Here is a 17,771-nt window from a genome sequence, read left to right on the forward strand (position 1 = left end):
TTCAGGTTTGGGGAAATGCCTTTAGCCATTCCCAACAGGTGACTACATGTATGACTCAACCCTGTTGAGTCCCCAAGTCTCATCAACCTTTTGATGAAACTTGAAACTATGACATGCTGGAATTGGTCTACAACAAAAATGCGTCTTGCATCTTCACTGTCTTATGTCACTGGCCACTCAGATGGCAGCTGGGTGTGGATCCAAGAGTCTGGAGTTCAACCAACATCCAGCCAGTAGTGACATTCCAACCAAGTGAAAAAAGAAAGCCAATCCCAAGTTTAAACCCGTGCGATTCCTCTTATATAAGCATCTCCACCTGACAAAACTCCAGTGATAGACAACAGGCCAGTGTTTCCAGAGGCTAGAGTGGTGGGGAGCATATGACTAAAATGGGAAGGAGAGGGGGTCTCCGGTGGTCTGCGTTCTGTACCCTAACTGGTTACTTTAGTCTATGCCTGTGATAACATGTCTAGAACTATACATGAAGGGCAAGCAAACAAACAAAAGAGTGCATGTCAAAACTGGTGAAATCCAAATAAGGTCTCTAGTTAATAGTCTTATGCCAGTGATGGCGAACCTTTTGAGCTCCACGTGTCAGCATTTTGGAAAACCCTAACTTAACTCTGGTGCCGTGTCACATATAGAAATTTTTTGATATTTGCAACCATAGAAAAACAAAGATTCATATTTTTGATATGTATTTTATATATTTAAATGCCATTTAACAAAGAAAAATCAACCAAAAGAATGAGTTCGCGTGTCACCTCTGACATGTGTGTCATAAGTTTGTGATCACTGTCTTATGCCAATCTCACTTTTCTGGTTCCAGTAATTATACTAAGACTATGTCACGTGACACTTTTTTTTTTTTATTGATTTTTTACAGAGAGGAAGGGAGAGAGATAGTTAGAAACATCGATGAGAGAGAAACATCGATCAGCTGCCTCCTGCACATCTCCTACTGGGGATATGCCCGCAACCCAGGTACATGCCCTTGACCGGAATCGAACCCGGGACCTTTCAGTCCGCAGGCCAGCGCTCTATCCACTGAGCCAAACCGGTTTCGGCTCACGTGACACTATTGAAGGAAACTGGGGGAAGGGTGCTAGGGAACTCTGCTGTTTTTTCAACCTCTATGTGAATCTATATTTCAAAATGGAAGTTTAGTTTAATAAAGAGAACCCAGTTTGTGTTCTAGTTGGGATGGCATTATACTGACATACTGGGAGAATTGACAGTTTTATTAAATTAAGTCTTCCTACCCAATAGTAAAATATGATTATCTATGTGTTTAGATCTTTCTTTATGTCCTTCACTAGGGTTATGGTTTCCTTCGAATATGTCTAATGCCTATATTTCAGGTTTTCTAAATATCGTGACTAACATATATTCCCATTTCCATTTTAATAGGCTTATGTCATATGATTGAATGGGGGTTTTTCTACTACATTTGTTATTTTCTTCTAGTTGGAGACTATTACCCAAATTCTGTATTTCCAACTCTGTCATACAGAGTTTCCACCTTCCTGTTATTTAAGTTTATTATCCTTCTTCCCCCGCCCTTTTCTCTCTGCATTATGTATATTTTCTCAAGTCCCTACTCCAAACTTCAGATGTGGGTTTATGTGATTTTAAGGTTATTTTTATAGCTTCAGTGTTCTCTGTGATTTCTTCTTTATTTATTTCTTCTTTTGACTGTGGTATGTTTTACTCTTTGCTATTTTCTTTTGTGTCTTCCAACTCTTATGTAATTTTTCTTGAGGACAGACTATACAAATAAATTTTTCTAAAGTAAAATTTCTTTTAAAGACATTTACCTCTGTTTTTGCATTGGTCCCATGGTGGTTTTTCACCAGCCAGGTGAAGGGGCACTCAAGAAGAGCACTCAGCCTTAAGCAGTTTGGCCCAGCAGATAGAGCGTCAGTCTGCAGACTGAAGGGTCTCAGGTTTGATTCTGGTCAAGGACACGTGCCCGGGTTGCGGGCTTGATCCCCAGTAAGCTGTGTGCAGGAGGCAGTCGATCAATATTTCTCACTCATCATTGATATTTCTCTTACTCCTTCTCCCTTCCTCTCTGAAATCAATAAAAAAATATATTTTTTTAAAAAAGAAAAGAATTCATATAGATTGGGGTTATCTGCCAGATGTCAAAGCATCATAAAAACGTAGAAAATTTTTAAATGACTGAAAAATTGACACAGAAACAAAGATGGCCGCAGTGAAGCAAAGAATGACGCGGAGTGGTGATCAGCTGCCAGAAAGCAAGAAAGTCTCAGGAGGAAGTGCTCCCACAAGAGACTAACCAAAGAACATGTGTGCCTGTGTGCAGGGCCCATGCACGCAGATACCAGTGCACGAAGGCCTGGGAGGGGCGAGGGGGGAAGAGGAGGCGGGGCAGAGGGAGGGCGACCACTCGGGGGGAAAGAGGACATCTGCAATACTTTCAACAATAAAGGTACAGTTAAATAAATAAAAATTTAAAAGCATTGAATTATTTTTAAAAATGTATTCTTTTCTGCTCTCCCATAATTTGTTATTGTTGTCAATTAAGGACTAATAATAATTCTAAATACTGTATGAACCCCATAGTATGTTATTACTACTTTTGCATTAATGAATTTGAAGCAATTTAAATTAAGTAAATAATGTAAAAAAAATAAAAATAAAAAAGCCAGAAAAGGGTTCCAGCTCCTATTTCCACTCTGTTCAGGGCCTCAGATGCCACCCTGCTCTTGGGTTCTGTGAAACACCTCTGTATTCTTATAACAAACGCTCTTTTATTTCATAACCGTGTTCCAGTTTTGTTTGTACTTTATAGCTGATGAGCCCTACCAGTAAAAGACTCCAACAAAAACAGATAAAATACCACACCATTCCTTCCACAGTCTCATTTCGTCCTTAGCCAAGATTCATTTTTCCCAAAGACAACTTAGACACACTTTAAAATGCTCACTCACAGAGCTGTCTTATCTTCTTGGGCCCAAAATCCTTTTTTCAGAAGAGGACCTTTGCATTATAGAGGGTTCATTTGCATAACTTGAGGGCCAGTTAGGGAGGTTTCCAAAAATTAAGCAACAGACTTCTTAATGAAGTACTCTTGTGAGATAGTAAGCGAGCCTTAAAGTCACAAGAGGTGCAGGACCCTGGTTTATGCATTACTGTGCCACCTTGAACAGCTATTGTGCCCTCCTCCCAGTCCCTGCCTCACTTTCCTCCCAGTCCCTGCCTCACTTTCCTCCCAGTCCTTGCTTCACTTTCTTTTGTTTTCTTTTTTTCTTTTTTTTTTATATTTTATTGATTTTTCACAGAGAGGAAGGGAGAGAGATAGAGAGTCAGAAACATCGATGAGAGAGGAACATCGATCAGCTGCCTCCTGCACATCTCCCACTGGGGATGTGCCCGCAACCCAGGTACATGCCCCCAACCGGAATCGAACCCGGGACCCTTCAGTCCGCAGGCCGACGCTCTATCCACTGAGCCAAACCGGTCCCGGCGTTGCTTCACTTTCTTCCCAGTCCTTGCTTCACTTTCTTCCCAGTCCCTGCCTCACTTTCCTCCCAGTTCCTGCCTCACTTTCCTCCCAGTCCTTGCTTCACTTTCTTCCCAGTTCCTGCCTCACTTTCCTCCCAGTCCCTGCCTCACTCTCCTCCCAGTCCTTGCTTCACTTTCTTCCCAGTTCCTGCCTCACTTTCCTCCCAGTTCCTGCCTCAGTTTCCTCCCAGTCCCTGCCTCACTTTCCTCCCAGTCCTTGCTTCACTTTCTTCCCAGTTCCTGCCTCACTTTCTTGGATTAATGAGTCCTTGTATTTCTGTGTTTACTTTGGACCCAAGGCTGAAGTTGTAGAATGGAAGCTGCAGACTTTTTTAAAAAAAAATATTTTTTTATTGATTTCAGAGAGGAAGGGAGAGGAAGAGGGAGATAGAAACATCAATGATGAGAGAAAACCATTGATAGGCTGCCTCCTGCACCCCCCACTTTGGAGATTGAGCCTGCAACCTGGTCATGTGACCTGACTGGGAATGGGGCCGTGACCTCATGGTTCATAGGTCAACACTCAACCACTGAGCTTTGCCGGCCAGGCAGCTACAGGGTCTTTGTGCGACTGAAATTAAGAGAAGTCATTATTTCTCATTGGGTGAGAATAAAAGATATTCTGGATTACTAACACACTTGCATAAATCTAATTGTCCTAGAAATTGTTAGTGTTGTGCCCAGATTTCAAGGTTCCCAAAAAGCTCACCAGGGAGCCAGCGAGTCCGATGCAAAAGCAAAGAGTCCTTCATTTCGAACTAGTTCGGCTCCCCAACCACACTCACCGATGCAACGGTAAGCCCCAGTGGCCGAGAGAGAGCGAGGCCTGATGGGATTGTGGGTTTTATAGTAAGAGCAGGGGAGGGGACTGTGGGCCCCGCCGATTGGCCAGGCGCGAGTCGGGTCTTGTTACACAGGATGTGGTCATCTCTATGGTGCGCACGTCCCTTGATTGTCATTGGTTAGTTTAAAGAAATCCCGGGCGTGGCCAGCAGGGCCTGGGCTTCCGGGAAGAAGGCACTCTCCTGAGCACATGGCGGCCGCCCCAAAAATGGAGGACCCAGGGCAAGATGGAGGGTGCAGTCCTAGCCTCCCCCCAGGGCGAGCTGAGCCCGGGCTCCAGGGGCCAGTCCGGTTGCCGGGGGTCCAGCAGATTGACCAGTTCCAGCCCAGACAGGAAGTCCATATCCTCCATCTCGTTCCTGGGGGCGCCGGCGATCGCCTCCTCCTCCATCTCCTCTGGCGAGGGCACGAGCCCCGCCCCGCCGCCGCTGCTGCCATGTGGGTCTGGGGGCGGCGGGCGGGTGGCGGCCTGCACCGGGCTCCCGCCATGGGCTGGGGAGTCGGTGCCCGAGGCCGCCAGCAGCGTGGTCAGGCTGTGCCTCATGGGGCCCGGCGGCCGGCCCACATAGGCCCCGCGATGACTCGCCCTTTCAGTTAGGTTAGAGAGAGCCCAGGATCGGATACATGCAGACGTTTGATGAGATAATGGACTCCCCTGGCATTTCTAACAGATCAGCATGCCAGACACAGATACTGGCTTCTCCACGACCCCCACACAGATATTGACTCCTTCCTGAATACCTTGCTGACCCCCTGCAGCTGAAACTTCCTCAGCCCAATACCTCAGCTCATGTCCCCGCCCCTCACCCAACCGCAGTATAAAAAAAGCGCTCCTCTCCCTGTTGGCCTGAACCCATGTGCCCTGTCTTTGGGAGTACGTGGGTCTCCCGGGGACGCAGAATAAACTTTCCTTCCTTCCTTCCTTTTCCGATCAACTCTCTTTATTTCCTTCGCCGCCTCCTGAGCAACCTAACCTAACAGAAATCTTCTAAAAGAAACAACTTTCAATATGCTGAATGTTCAAACTTGTAGAAACATCACTCTCACAGAAATCATTTGCTTAAAAGCATTTCTCCATAAAAATCTAAGTCCACAAGATCAAATTGGTTTAATAAATTTTTTGGCTTATAAACAGCTATATGTCTTTTTCCTAATTTGATCAGTGTGGAGTATAATATAAGCATTTAATATTTGAAAAAAGTATTAAGCTAAATTGAATTATAATCTTTAAAATATTCTGTTGATAACAATTTAATTCTATGGTGTGTCAGCTGAAACATAATTTTCAAGATCCTTAGCTAACTTTAAGACCTGAATCAAAGCAAGCCCGGCTGTTGTGACTCCATGGTGAGTGTTGACTTATGAACCAGGAGGTCACCTTTAAATTCGCAGTAAAGGTTTGGTATACAGAATCCATTGTCAGACTGGGGGAACTGCCTACGGCTGTTCAGGTGTTTGGTCAGCAGGAGGCAATAACATGTAGATTGCAATGCCCTCAGCTGTCTGGCAGCAAACAATCATTTATGTGTCCTTTTCAGGTTTGTGGAAATGCCCTCAGCCATTCCCAGCTGGTTCAGCCCTGCTGACACCCTGGAATTGGCTTCCGGCACACAGGGGTGGCTCTGTTCTGAGAGGCTCTGGAAAGAGGATGGTTCCAGCAACAACACTGTTTTACAGCTGAGACTCAGAGAGCAGAGCTACTTGCCCTGTAAGTAACCAATCCCACCATCTGACCCAAAACTCATACAGTTTTCCCAATGCCCCGCTGCCTGCGCAAGGCTTCCTAGTGCCAACAAGCCGCAGCACATTCCTAACCCCCAATCACCAGACAGCACAAAATGTTTAGTATCTTTCTCTTCTTTTTATTCGAAAAAAGTTGACAATAATAACCTGCAAATTGCAGAGAGTGGCGTGGTTTTTCATCTACCCACCCCATCAAACATCATTCTGCATTCCTCTCACATCGTCCCCTCCCCTTCCCTTCAAATCCTAGATGAAAACGCCTGGGGTGATGCAGGAGGCCCCCCAGAAAAAAGAATCCCTAGCCAGGTTCCCTCAGCAGGTGAAAGCATAAAGGAAATAGACTAGGGGAGAGGAGGCTAGGAGCTGGATCTGCTCAGCTCTGTCTCGCAGACCCAGTGGAAGGGCATCACGCACAGGTTATCGTTCCATTGGCCATCGGTCCTGAAGTGGGCACAGTCCTCTTTCCCATCGTAGTACCGATTTTCTGGCTGCGTTGGACTCCAGTTCCTAATGAGAGCAAACAGATGTGGACCCTGGAAGCCGGAGCCTCAGCCAAGCCGAGGAGTCCCTCTTGCCTCAAAAACACCCAGCAGGAATAGCAGGATCCAGGACAAAGGAACAGAGTACAGAGCACACACACTCACTGGAAGCCGGTCTTATAGTCTGTCCCGTCCACCCATGTCCAGGGACCATGTTGGTCAGTAAGGCCAATCCAGGTGTCCACAGGGTACATGTGTTGCTGAAGAAAATTCTGGGGAGAGACGATGAGGGCAGTGACTTCAAGTAGACCAACCAGCTTCCCAAACAAGCTCTCCCAGTCCTCACCTGCTCCTTCCGGGAGCCCACGACCACCAGGTGGGCGTTCTCCAGCTGGCAGTGCTTCTCAGCCTCAGGCCAGGTCAATAGAGAGCGAGAAAACCAGTAGCAGCTGCCTTCATACTCCAGCCAGCCAATGGGGCAGCAGGTATTTTGAGAGTCTGAGGTGAGAGTGGGGAGGTTCTGAGATGCTGCCCAGTGGGACATGGGCAGGATATGGGGCTAGGTGCTGCCCTACACACCACTCACCATTGCTCTTGAGCGCAGCCAGCTGACAATGCAGGGAGGTCAGGTCTTTGACCAGTTGTTGGACTACCAGGAGCATTTCAGAATAATCTGGGACACACAGAAGGGCAGTGGGGACAATGCAGGGGGCCAGCTGAGGGCCTTCCATCCCCTCCCACCATATCAGGCCCAGGGGCAGGGGAGAAGGGGCCTGACCTTCTTTGAATTCCTGCTGCTCTTTCTCCAGCTTGCTCTCCAAAGAAAACACCTTGTCATTCAGGCTACGGGCTGGAGGGGAGGGCACTCAGCACCCCAGGCTGCGCCCACCCCACCTCTGTCCTAAGAGCCCGGCCCCCACCCTCGCACACTCACTCCTGAGGGCCTCTCACCTGCTTGCAGCTCCTGCTCCTGGTTTGCCACCACAGCTTTCAGAGATGTTATTGTTGCTTGCAAACTGCCACCTGGAGGACATGGGGACTCAGTGCTCAGAATTCAGCCCCCCTCCCCCACCAGGACCCTTCCCATCCAGAGCCCCTTCCAGCCAGCCTCACCCTGGGAGTGCAGTGCCTGGACCTCAGCCATCGAGTTGGAAGTGAAGTTGCTGAAAGTTGCTCTCAGGGTCTCCACATCACTCTGAATCTTGGCATCTGATCAGGCAGGTGGGACAATGAGAGCTAAGATTGCTCAGTCCTCTCTGTGCTGGCACGGAGCAGGGCACTTGACACACATTGGCTCATTGGGTCCTCTCAGCCACCCCACTTCAAGGGACAGGCACTGTTGTTATCCAAACTTACAGAGAGGAAACTCAGGCTTCCAGAGGTTGGGCACTTGGACTACATTACCCATGAGTAAGCAACAGAGCCAGCAGCCATCTTTACCCACCATGATCATCATCAGTGCCTGGGTTCCTGTACCCCACTGTCGCCCCCTTCCCTGCCCTTCCTGGGACACTCACTTTTGGATCCAATCACGCAGATGCCAATCATCAGGAGAAGGATGAGGCCCAGAGAGAGCAGAAGGGGCCAGGGGCCAGAGCAGAGATGCTGCAGGAAGGCTGGGGGAGGAGGCAGCCCTGCAAGAGGAGAGGACATCAGGACATGGAGGTTGAGGACAGGAGAGACACGGGGGAGGAGCAGAGGGCCACAGGGACCTGTCAGGGATGAAGAGTGGTGCAGGTAAAGCTGGGGAGAGGTTGTGGTGCAGGGGATGCCCAGGCATCTCACCCCTCATGGACCAGCACAAGTTCTCAGTCACAAAGAACCCCTCTCCCCGGGAAACACATGATGATGATATGTAAGGTCTTATCATCAGGCCTGGAACAGGGGGCAGGAGGACACAGAGTGAGCCAGGGCAGCCAGGCCCTCAGCAGGCTCGTGCTTATCTGTATTGTCAGGTTAGCCACCGTTTTTCTTCCAAACATGACTATTCACTCTCCCAGTGTAAATGCTCATGACCTTCCCCAGAGTATAGCATCCAGGACTGCTTTGGTCCACCCTGATCCTGTCCTTCTCGAATCCGCTTCATATTGCAACCACCAGGAGCGAGAGCCTAACACCAGCAGTGTCCGGGACCCCAGCAGTGCACATGGTAGAGGTGCAGATATACTGACAGTAGAAATCCTTCTAAACATATTAAGAGAGTATTTTAGGAGACATCATTTCTCCTTTCCTCTTACCCTTTCTAGAACCCTGGCTTTTTTTCTCACTCTCCAAGGACTGGAGGTCTTCATAGTTCATTGACATCCTTGGACCAATTCTGAGGCTGTCCGAGCTGAAATGGAGGCAGGGCCAGTGACCAGGCTGAGGCTGGAGATAGGAGACAGGGAAGGCTGAAACTAGGTTAGAGCTGAAGTCAGGGCTGGAGTTGAGGTAAGGGAAGACGTTCAGGTTGAGGATGAACCAGGGGTTAGGGATACGAATGGGAATGGGCCTGGGTTTGCAGCAGAGGTTGGAAATAAGGTCAGGATTGGTCTTTGGGTTGGGGATGGCTTGAATGTGAGATTGAAGGTAAAGGTAGAGTTGGAATTAAAGGAATTACTAGTACTGAGTCTTACATTGGGGATGCAAGTAAGGTTGTGTCTCCTCCTAGGACTGGAGTCAATACTGGTGTTGATGCCATGGATGGAGTGGGGCCTAAGTTTGGTGTTGATGTTGGAAATTGAAGAGTTGGGTTGGTGCTAGTGTTTGTAATGGGGTTAGAGCTGCGTCTAACCTGGAGGCTGTAGATGGGGCTGGAACTCTGCTAGAGATGGGGCAACCCAAATCCAGTTAAGTGAATAGAGTCTGAAATCTCCATCAGCTCATTGAATCTCCAAGCTGCCCTTTTATATCTCTTCCTATTCAGTCCCAGTTGAGACCCACAGCCCCCCTCCCTGCTTTCTCTAACTCCCTCCCTGTCCCCTTGGTCTCACCTGCATCCCCAGCAAAGTTACCTGTGCAAAGTCTGGAGGCTGTGATTCTTGGGTTTGCCTTGCAGCAATGAGCAGAGTTGGATAAAATGAAATCCTGGAGAGTGGGGTAGAGGTGAGCGAGGGAGGATTCAGGTCAGTGGCTGGAGTCCTGCTGGTCTCTGTGTCTAAAAGCCCAGGATTCTGTAACCTGGGATCTTCCTTTCCCTCAACTTTGGCAATAAATGATCATTGGAACCCAGGCAGAGATTGTGCAAGTGAAGAAGTTATATATAAGGCCAGCTTTGCTCCCCCCACCTCACCCCTGCTCCTCCAGGGTGTGTCTGGTCCTTTTCAACTTCTACTGAACTCCCTTGACTTCCTCATTGTTGCCATTGTGGAGAGGAACCCCTCCCAGAGGGGTCCACAGGTACAGTTTGTTGCTTCTTCTTTGCCCCACACAACCTTTCACTTCCTGCATCAGCATTTTCCATTATTGACAGTGCCTCCACCATTGCACACCCAGATCCAGAAGAGCCTTTTTCTCAGTTCTTCCTCAAGCATAACCCAAGTCCCCGGCATCAGCGCCTCCTCTGGGGCCTGAGTCACCAAGCTCCCCCAGCTCTGGCCTGGCTCTGCTCACTCTTCCCAGAAGGAGGGAACAGGGTGAAGGACAGTAGGACCCCTGGCCAGATTGGGACAGGAGGATCTGAGGACATGAACAAACTTTGACTGAGCATCACATTAACCATTCAGTTCCCACAGGACCATGGGAGGAGGAATTGGAAGATGGCAGTGAAGTAGGTGGGTCTTTCTCCCACCTCCTCCCAGAATTTAACTAGAACTGAACTAAATTGGGGAATAGTCACCCTAAAATACCAGCTGAAGACTGGCTGAAGAGGAGACTTTTAAACTAGGAAGGGCAGAGACCTCCTCAAAACTGGTAGGAAAGGCAAGGAGCCAATGGGCACTGGCCCACCACCAGGAGCTGCAGGACAAGGGAGCAGAGGGTTCCCCAAGAGAGGAGAGAGGCCTGAACACCAGGCAGGGCACACCAACCTGGACAGCCAGAACTGGCAATAGCCACCACACACCAACCAGCATCTGTGCTTTTAGTAGCCAGAGACATGAACCACCCAGGGACAAAGCCCCTTTTTTAAAGGGCTGGTACACAGGATTTTCCCTCCCAGACACTCACCCTAGTTTTAGGCAAAGGGAGAACAGTGTGAACTGTGAACAGATAGAAGTGGTCCTGCCCTCATAGAACTTCAATTCTGGTGGGTGACAGATACAATAAATGAGTACTAAATATATAATATTAGAGGCCCAGTGCACGAAAATTTGTGCACTTGGGGGGTGTGGTGGGGGGTTATCTCTCAGCCCAGCCTGCACCCTCTCACAATCCGGGACCCATCAGGTAGGGTCCAGTCGCATTACAGCATGGCTCCGGTTCCACTGATCCTGCGGGCGGGGGAGGAACCCAGAGGCCAGTCAGATGGCAGCATAGCTCTATGCCCACAGCTCCCTCCCATCGCAGCACCACAGGCGGCCGCAGCCCACAATTCCCACCCGCCATTGCACTGCGGGCAGCTGGGACCCAACCCATGCACAAATTCAACCACTGGGCCTCTAGTTTTAAATAATAGCCTGGCTGGTTAGAGTAGTCTTGATTGTAGGTCTTTGTTTCTCATAACTTTGACTATTTCATGTAAATCCCTTCTGGCCGGAAATGTTTCTCTTGAGGAATTAGCTGACAGTCTTATGGGAGCTCCTTTTAGGTAATTAACTGTCTTTCTATTGCTGCTTTTAATTCTTTCTTTGTCTGTAACCTTTGCCATTTTTATTATGATGTGTCTTGATGTGAACCCCTTTGGATTCATCTCATTTGGGACTCTCTTTGCATCCTGGACTTGTGTGTCTTTTTCCTTCACCAGGTTTAGGAAGTTTTCCATCATTATTTCTTCAAAAAGGTTCTCCATTTCTTGCTTTCTTCTCTTTCTGGTTCCCCTATGATGTGGATATTGTTATCCTTCATGGTGTCCCAGAGCTCCCTTAGACCAGTGGTTCTCAACCTTCTGGCCCTTTAAATACAGTTCCTCATGTTGTGACCCAACCATAAAATTATTTTCGTTGCTACTTCATAACTTTAATGTTGCTACTGTTATGAATCATAATCTAAATATCTGATATGCAGGATGGTCTTAGGCAACCCCTGTGATAGGGTCATTCAACCGCCAAAGGTGTCACGACACACAGGTTGAGAACCGCTGCCTTAGACTATCCATATTTTTTTTAATTATCATTTTCTTTTTCTGTTCTGATTGGTTGTTTCTTGCTACCTTGTCTACCAAATCACTTATTTGATCATCTGCTTCACCTAACCCACAATTTATACCTTCCTTTGAAGTGTAATTCTTCATTTCAGATATTGTATTCTTCACTTCTCACTGGTTCTTTATTATAGTTTCTATGTGCTCTTTTATGCTTACTATCTCCTTGTTTATTTTCTCACTGAGTTCATTGGTTCTTCCCCTAAGTTCCTCGAGCATCCTTATAATCATTGGTTTGAACTTTGTATGTGGTAGATCGCTTGCCTCCATTGCATTTAGTTCTTTTTCTGGGAATTTCTCCTGTTCTTTTATCTGGGGATGTTTCTTTGTCTCCCCATTTTTAATTTTTTGTTGGTGTTTTTAATACTCACCCAAGGACATTTTTTCCACTAATTTTTAGTGAGAGTGGAAGGGAATGGGGAGGGAAGAGAGAGAGAGAAGCACCATTGTGAGAAAGAGACATCAATTGGTTGCCTCCCACATGTGCCCCTAATTGGGCGAGGATTGAATCTGCAACCCAGGTATATGCCCTTGATCAGGAATTGAACCCACCACCCTTTCGTGTGTGAGCTGAAGCTCTAACCACTGAGAATGCTTGCAGGTCTCTCTCCCCATTTTGGCTGCCTCTCTGTATTTGTTTCTATGCATTAGGTAGGTCTGCTATGATTTCCAGTCTTGGTATGGTGGTCTTATGTAGTAGTTTTCCTGTGGGGCTCAGTTACACAGTCTCCCTTATAACCTGAGCAAGGTGCTCTGGGAATGTTCCTTGTGTGGGTTATGTAAGCTATCCTGTTGTGGTTGAGTTTTGATTGCTCTTGGCCCCTCCATGTATAGGCTTGAACCTCAGAGTGGCTGACTGTGAGAATTAATCTCAACCCATAGTATGTGAGATGCTGTCTGGGTGCTGACCACATTAAGTGGAATTCACCCCAGCAGGGTTTGCTGCCTGCTGAGATCTCCCTCTGAATATGCTACTTATGGAGCTAAGTGGGTCCTGCTCTGATGTGGACTGAAGCCCACCACTAGATGTGTTTCTTCTGGGACATCCTGGGAGGGACCCCAGTGTATGTTGATGTCAGATGCTGCCTGTGGCTGGCCCTGGGCTACCTGTTTGGAGAAACAAAGCAATCCACCATTTGTGGCTGTCTCTATTGGGCCTGGGCATGCATGGCAGGGGTCAAGATGTGCCCCAAAGCTGGCTTCCAACATCATCAAGCGCAGGCACAGGTCAGCAAAAGGCCTAAGACACTCCAAGGTGTGCTTCCACTGCCTCTGCATTCTGGCTGCCGGTTAGGTTCAGTCACTGAAAGAGCTTGAGGACTTGCATGAAGAAGTTCCTCAGTGATTCACCAGGTACCCAGTCTGATGATTTTCATGTGTTGCTGGTGGGCAGGGAAACGTGAGGTTGTGCTGCCTCCAGGGGATAATTTTGTCCTTCCCATACTTTCCCTCTGATATCAACCTCTTTATTTTTTTAATATTTTTATTGATTTCAGAGAAGAAAGGAGTGGGAGAGAGAGATAGAAACATCAATGATGAGAGAGGATCCTTGATCAGCTGCCTCTTGCACCGCCTCAAACTGGGATCCAGCCTGTAACTCAAGCATATGCCCTGACTGGGAATCGAATCGTGAACTTCTGGTTCCTAGGTTGACGCTCAACCACTAAGCCATGCCAGCTGAGCCTCGGTATTGTTATTAATTTTAATTGACACCATTCTATATGCCAGGCAGTTGTCTGAGTGCAAGTAATACCCGAATGCATGGGTCCTGGCCTCTCTTAATGGGAACCTTTAGTTATGGGCTGGTTCTTTACAGGGTGTCCCAATATGCTTCCCCTGTATGCCATTTGATTGAAAAACATAGCAATCTCCATGCCTCCCTATATCCATTCTCTCCACATTATGACTTTGTAGCTCCTCCCATCAAAAGGTGTTCTATTTCCTGACTCCTAGAAGCGGGGCTGCCTTGTGATTTACTTTGGCCAACAGGAGTTAACAGAAGTGATGCTTTAGTTCCAAAACTAAGACTGCAGAGTCCTTGCACTCTTCCGGTTACTCTTTTGGAACCCTGTCCAAAGGCAGAATGCGAATCAGCCCAGGCTAGCCTAAAATGACCCAGTCATCCCCATTCTCCCAGCCTGTAGCCAGCCAAAGGTCAGACATGGAAGTGAGACTGTCCTAGACCAGCTCCCAGCCAACCCACCAGCTGGCCTCAAATGCATGAATGAGACCAGCGAAGGTGAGTCAAGCCTTGTCAGACCAAAAAACACCCAGTTGATCTATAGACTACGTAGGTATTTATATTTCTCAAAAGTCATCTCTACTCTTTCAATGAGTTCATTTTACTATGTGAGAATTGTATCTCAATAAAGTTCATTTTTAAGGTTACAAATCTGGGTTGGCAAAGCGAAAGGGAACTCTTATGTACTACTGGTGGGAATGTAAATTGGTGCAACCACTGTGAAAAATAATATGGAGCTTTCTGCAAAAATTAAAAATAGAACTACCATATGATCCAGCAATCCCACTTCTGGGAATATATGCAAATGAAGTGAAAATGGTTTATCTGCATCCCATGTTCATTGTAGCATTATTAACCATAGCCTAGATATGGGAACAACCTAAGTGTTCATCAGTGGATGAATAGATAGAGAAGATGTGGTATATATGAGTAATGAAATATTATTCATTCACGAGGTAGAAGGAAATCCTGCCATTTGCCACAACATGAATGGGCTTTGAGGGCATTATACCAAGTGAAATAAGCCAGACCAAGAAAGACAGATACTGCATGGCATCACTTATATGTGCAATCTGAAAATATCATATTCATAGTAAGAAATAGTAGAAAAGTGGTTGCCTGGGTGGTGGGGGTATAAAATATGGAGAGGTTGGCAAAAGGGTACAGACTTTCAGTTACAAAATGAATCGGTCTGAGGCTCTAATGTAAAACGTGGTGACTATAGTTGATAACACTGTATAGTATAAGTGACATTTGCTAAGACAATAGAACTTAAGTATTCATACAAAAAAATAAATATGTAAAATTATGGGTGTGTTCATTAACTAGATGGGGTCTTTCCTTTACTATTCATATCAAATCACAACCATGTATACTATAAGTAACTTAAAGTTTTATATGTCAATTATACCTCAATAAAGCTGAAATTCAATTTTTAAAAACACCTTAGGAACTCTATATAATCTTTGAAAGTTAAGGAGAAAAAAGTTCAAAATGATGGCAGTGCTCCAATCTCCCAGGGCTTATTTCTCTCCCACAGAGATCTTGTTAGGAGTGTCTGGGGAAGAATCTTGCCCCCATCCCTGCCATGTCCATGGCTCGATGGTCCACAGGAAGCAGCTCTAAGACACTCCTATCTGGACCTGCTAATGCTGGCCTCACAGATCCAGCGGTAGAGCCTCAGGCAGACGTCGTCATTCCATTTGCCATCCGGGTGGAAGTGGGCACAGTCCTCACCTCCACCCAGCCCGTGCCCCTGCCAGTCATCTGGCTGGCCCGGCTTCCAGTTCCTGAGGGGGAAAGGCAACAGCAAGTTGGGAAAGTCAGATAAAACAGAGTGGGGGTGGGGAGAAGAGGCTGTAGGTCAGATCCTCGAGGAGGGGAGGAAGAGCACAGAAAGCCAATGTACTCACTTGAGGTTGGTCTCATAGTCTGTTCCATCCACCCATTTCCAGGCTCCTTCAGGATCACTGAGGCCCATCCAGGTGTATGAGAAGCCTATGTGCTTCTGGACAAAAATCTGGGATGACAGAATGACAATGATGTCTTCTCCCCAACTCCTTGGACTAGGGGTTCTGAACTTCACATGTACATTATATCAGTTGAGAGGATTTGGGCTGTTTATCCCAAGGCCCAGGCCAATTGCCGTCAAACTCTGCTTTAACAACAGAGACTGGCGATACCATCATTGTGCCAACATCATAGAGCAGTGATGGTGAACATTTTGAGTTTGGTGTGTCAGCATTTTGAGCCTTAATGAGCAATCAGCAGGGTCCTGAGGCTGTGCCCGCCACCCAGTGGGGCTTGACAGGGGAACCTCAGGCCACGCCCCCCACCCTGGCGCCAAGGTGGGGGATCTCAGGCCGTGCCCCATACCCGGCAGGGCTTGACAGGGAACCTAAGGCCCCACACCCCACCTGGCACCAGGCCAGGGGACCTGAGGCTGTGCCCCCCGCCCAGCGGGGTTGACAAGGGTGGGGCCAGCCAGGTCTGGATCTCGCCAAACGGGGTTGGGGCCGGCTGGGTCTGGGAATTGTGCCATTTTGAGGTGCCATGGGTGGGCAGCGACTTGTCTTTGGGTCCTGCAGTGCACCCCAGACTCTGACAGGAGGAAGATTTTCATGCACATTTTAATAATTTTCTTTCATCTCTGACACATCTATTATAGAGAAAGGGATAATAGCAATATTAAAATATTTCCTCTAATCAATCCCCTTTTAATGTGCATGAATCTTCATGCATCGGGCCTCAAGTAGTATCATAAATGCATAAATCAGTAACAGTTGTTTATTACCATTTTCAAGTACACTACACTGTGCATAATTGTAAGTGCGGTGCTTTTACATATATGACTGGCAGTGAGGTAGGTCTGTTCACACCAGCATCAGCACACACACCTGAGCAATGTGCTACACTACACCATGACGGCTACTGCCCACCAGGTGAATGGAATTTTCGGCTCTAGTCTAATCTTATGAGACCACTGTTATCTCTTTGGTCCATCCTTGCTGAAATGTCATTGTGTGGCCCATGATTATAAATCCCTCAGGTGTGGCTCACATCGCCATGGTTTTAAAGCTCCCTGGTGATACCAGTGTGCAGCAAGAGTGGAGAACCGTTTCCTTAGTGGGGCCAGTTCCCAGGATCTGAGCTCAGACCTGAGCCCTCACCTGCTCCTCTCTGGAGTTGATGACGACCAGGTGGGCATTCTGCAGCTGGCAGTACCTCTCAGCTTCGGGCCAGGGCTTCCCAGTACCAGAGAACCAGTAGCAGCTGCCTTCATGCTTCAGCCAGTTAGTGGGACAGCAGGTATTTTGAGAGCCTGACGTGGAAAGGGAGGAGGATCTGATATGCTGCCCCACATGGGCAGAATATGGGGCTAGGCACTGCCCTCCACCACTCACCATTGCTCTTGAGCGCAGCCATCTGACAATTCAGGGAGTTAAGGCCGTTGCCGAGTTGCTGGACTTGCAGGAGCATTTCAGAATGACCTGGGACACACAGAAGGGCAGTGGACACAATGCAGGGGCCCAGCTGAGGGCCCTCCATCCCCTCCCACCATATCAGGCCCAGGGGCAGGAGAGGAGGGGCCTGACCTGCTTTGAGTTCCTGCTGCTCTCTCTCCAGCTTGCTCTCCAGAGAAAACACCTTGTCATTCAGGCTGCGGGCTGGAGGGGAGGGCACTCAGCACCCCAGGCTGTGCCCACCCAGCCTCTGTCCTGAGAACCCAGCCCCCACCCTTGCACACTCACTCCCGGAGGGCCTCTCACCTGCTTGCAGCTCCTGCTCCTGGTTTTCCACCACAGCTTTCAGAGATGTTATTGTTGTTTGCAAACTGGCACCTGGAGGATGTGGGGACTCAGTGCTCAGGAACCAGTCCCCTCTACCCCACCACGACCCCTGCCATCCAGAGCCCCTTCCAGCCAGGCTCACCCTGGGAGTGCAGTGCCTGGACCTCAGCCATCGAGTTGGAAGTGAAGTTGCTGAAAGTTGCTCTCAGGGTCTCCACATCACTCTGAATCTTGGCATCTGATCAGGCAGGTGGGACAATGAGAGCTAAGATTGCTCAGTCCTCTCTGTGCTGGCACGGAGCAGGGCACTTGACACACATTGGCTCATTGGGTCCTCTCAGCCACCCCACTTCAAGGGACAGGCA

General features: G+C 48.0%; 2 protein-coding genes across 4 annotated transcripts in view; both read right to left on the minus strand.

Annotated features, from left to right (window-relative positions):
* Nucleotides 1–6,215: 6,215 nt before the first annotated feature.
* LOC118672186 (asialoglycoprotein receptor 1-like) lies at nucleotides 6,216–9,795 on the minus strand. 3 transcript variants are annotated; one of them, XM_036341701.1, is made up of 10 exons: nucleotides 9,590–9,793; nucleotides 8,834–8,963; nucleotides 8,114–8,230; nucleotides 7,710–7,805; nucleotides 7,548–7,619; nucleotides 7,375–7,446; nucleotides 7,183–7,269; nucleotides 6,943–7,094; nucleotides 6,762–6,868; nucleotides 6,216–6,624 (listed from the first exon to the last, which is right to left on the minus strand). In XM_036341701.1, exons 2-10 carry the CDS (start codon nucleotides 8,898–8,900, stop codon nucleotides 6,474–6,476), a joined length of 921 nt encoding a protein of 306 aa, XP_036197594.1. In that variant the 5' UTR covers nucleotides 8,901–8,963; nucleotides 9,590–9,793; the 3' UTR covers nucleotides 6,216–6,473. The 3 variants fall into 3 exon arrangements, with proteins under 3 accessions (XP_036197594.1, XP_036197592.1, XP_036197593.1); XM_036341699.1 differs by having other exon boundaries at nucleotides 6,762–7,094; nucleotides 8,834–8,928; nucleotides 9,590–9,795; XM_036341700.1 differs by having other exon boundaries at nucleotides 6,762–7,094.
* Nucleotides 9,796–14,993: 5,198 nt separating this feature from the next.
* LOC118671547 (C-type lectin domain family 10 member A-like) overlaps nucleotides 14,994–17,771 on the minus strand; it is a 65,953-nt gene continuing 63,175 nt past the window's right edge. The window contains exons 6-10 of the mRNA XM_036339825.1: nucleotides 17,212–17,283; nucleotides 17,020–17,106; nucleotides 16,786–16,937; nucleotides 15,529–15,635; nucleotides 14,994–15,405 (exon numbers count right to left, since the gene is read on the minus strand). Of these exons, the coding sequence (XP_036195718.1) occupies nucleotides 15,249–15,405; nucleotides 15,529–15,635; nucleotides 16,786–16,937; nucleotides 17,020–17,106; nucleotides 17,212–17,283 (575 nt within the window). The 3' untranslated portion in view covers nucleotides 14,994–15,248. The remainder of the gene's footprint in view (nucleotides 15,406–15,528; nucleotides 15,636–16,785; nucleotides 16,938–17,019; nucleotides 17,107–17,211; nucleotides 17,284–17,771) is intronic.

This window comes from Myotis myotis, unplaced genomic scaffold, assembly GCF_014108235.1.
Source record: "Myotis myotis isolate mMyoMyo1 unplaced genomic scaffold, mMyoMyo1.p scaffold_m19_p_17, whole genome shotgun sequence".
NCBI classification, from domain to species: domain Eukaryota; kingdom Metazoa; phylum Chordata; class Mammalia; order Chiroptera; family Vespertilionidae; genus Myotis; species Myotis myotis.

Bases quoted from the DNA above. Each gene is read 5' to 3' on its own strand.
- LOC118672186 (XM_036341699.1), bottom strand. From the start codon at position 8,900: ATGTCAATGAACTATGAAGACCTCCAGTCCTTGGAGAGTGAGAAAAAA. The intron at 7,806-8,113 runs GTGAGTGTCCCA...CTGCCTGATCAG, and splicing joins CTGCGTGATTGGATCCAAAA to ATGCCAAGATTCAGAGTGAT. The intron at 7,270-7,374 runs GTCAGGCCCCTT...TGTGTGTCCCAG, and splicing joins GCAGCAGGAATTCAAAGAAG to ATTATTCTGAAATGCTCCTG.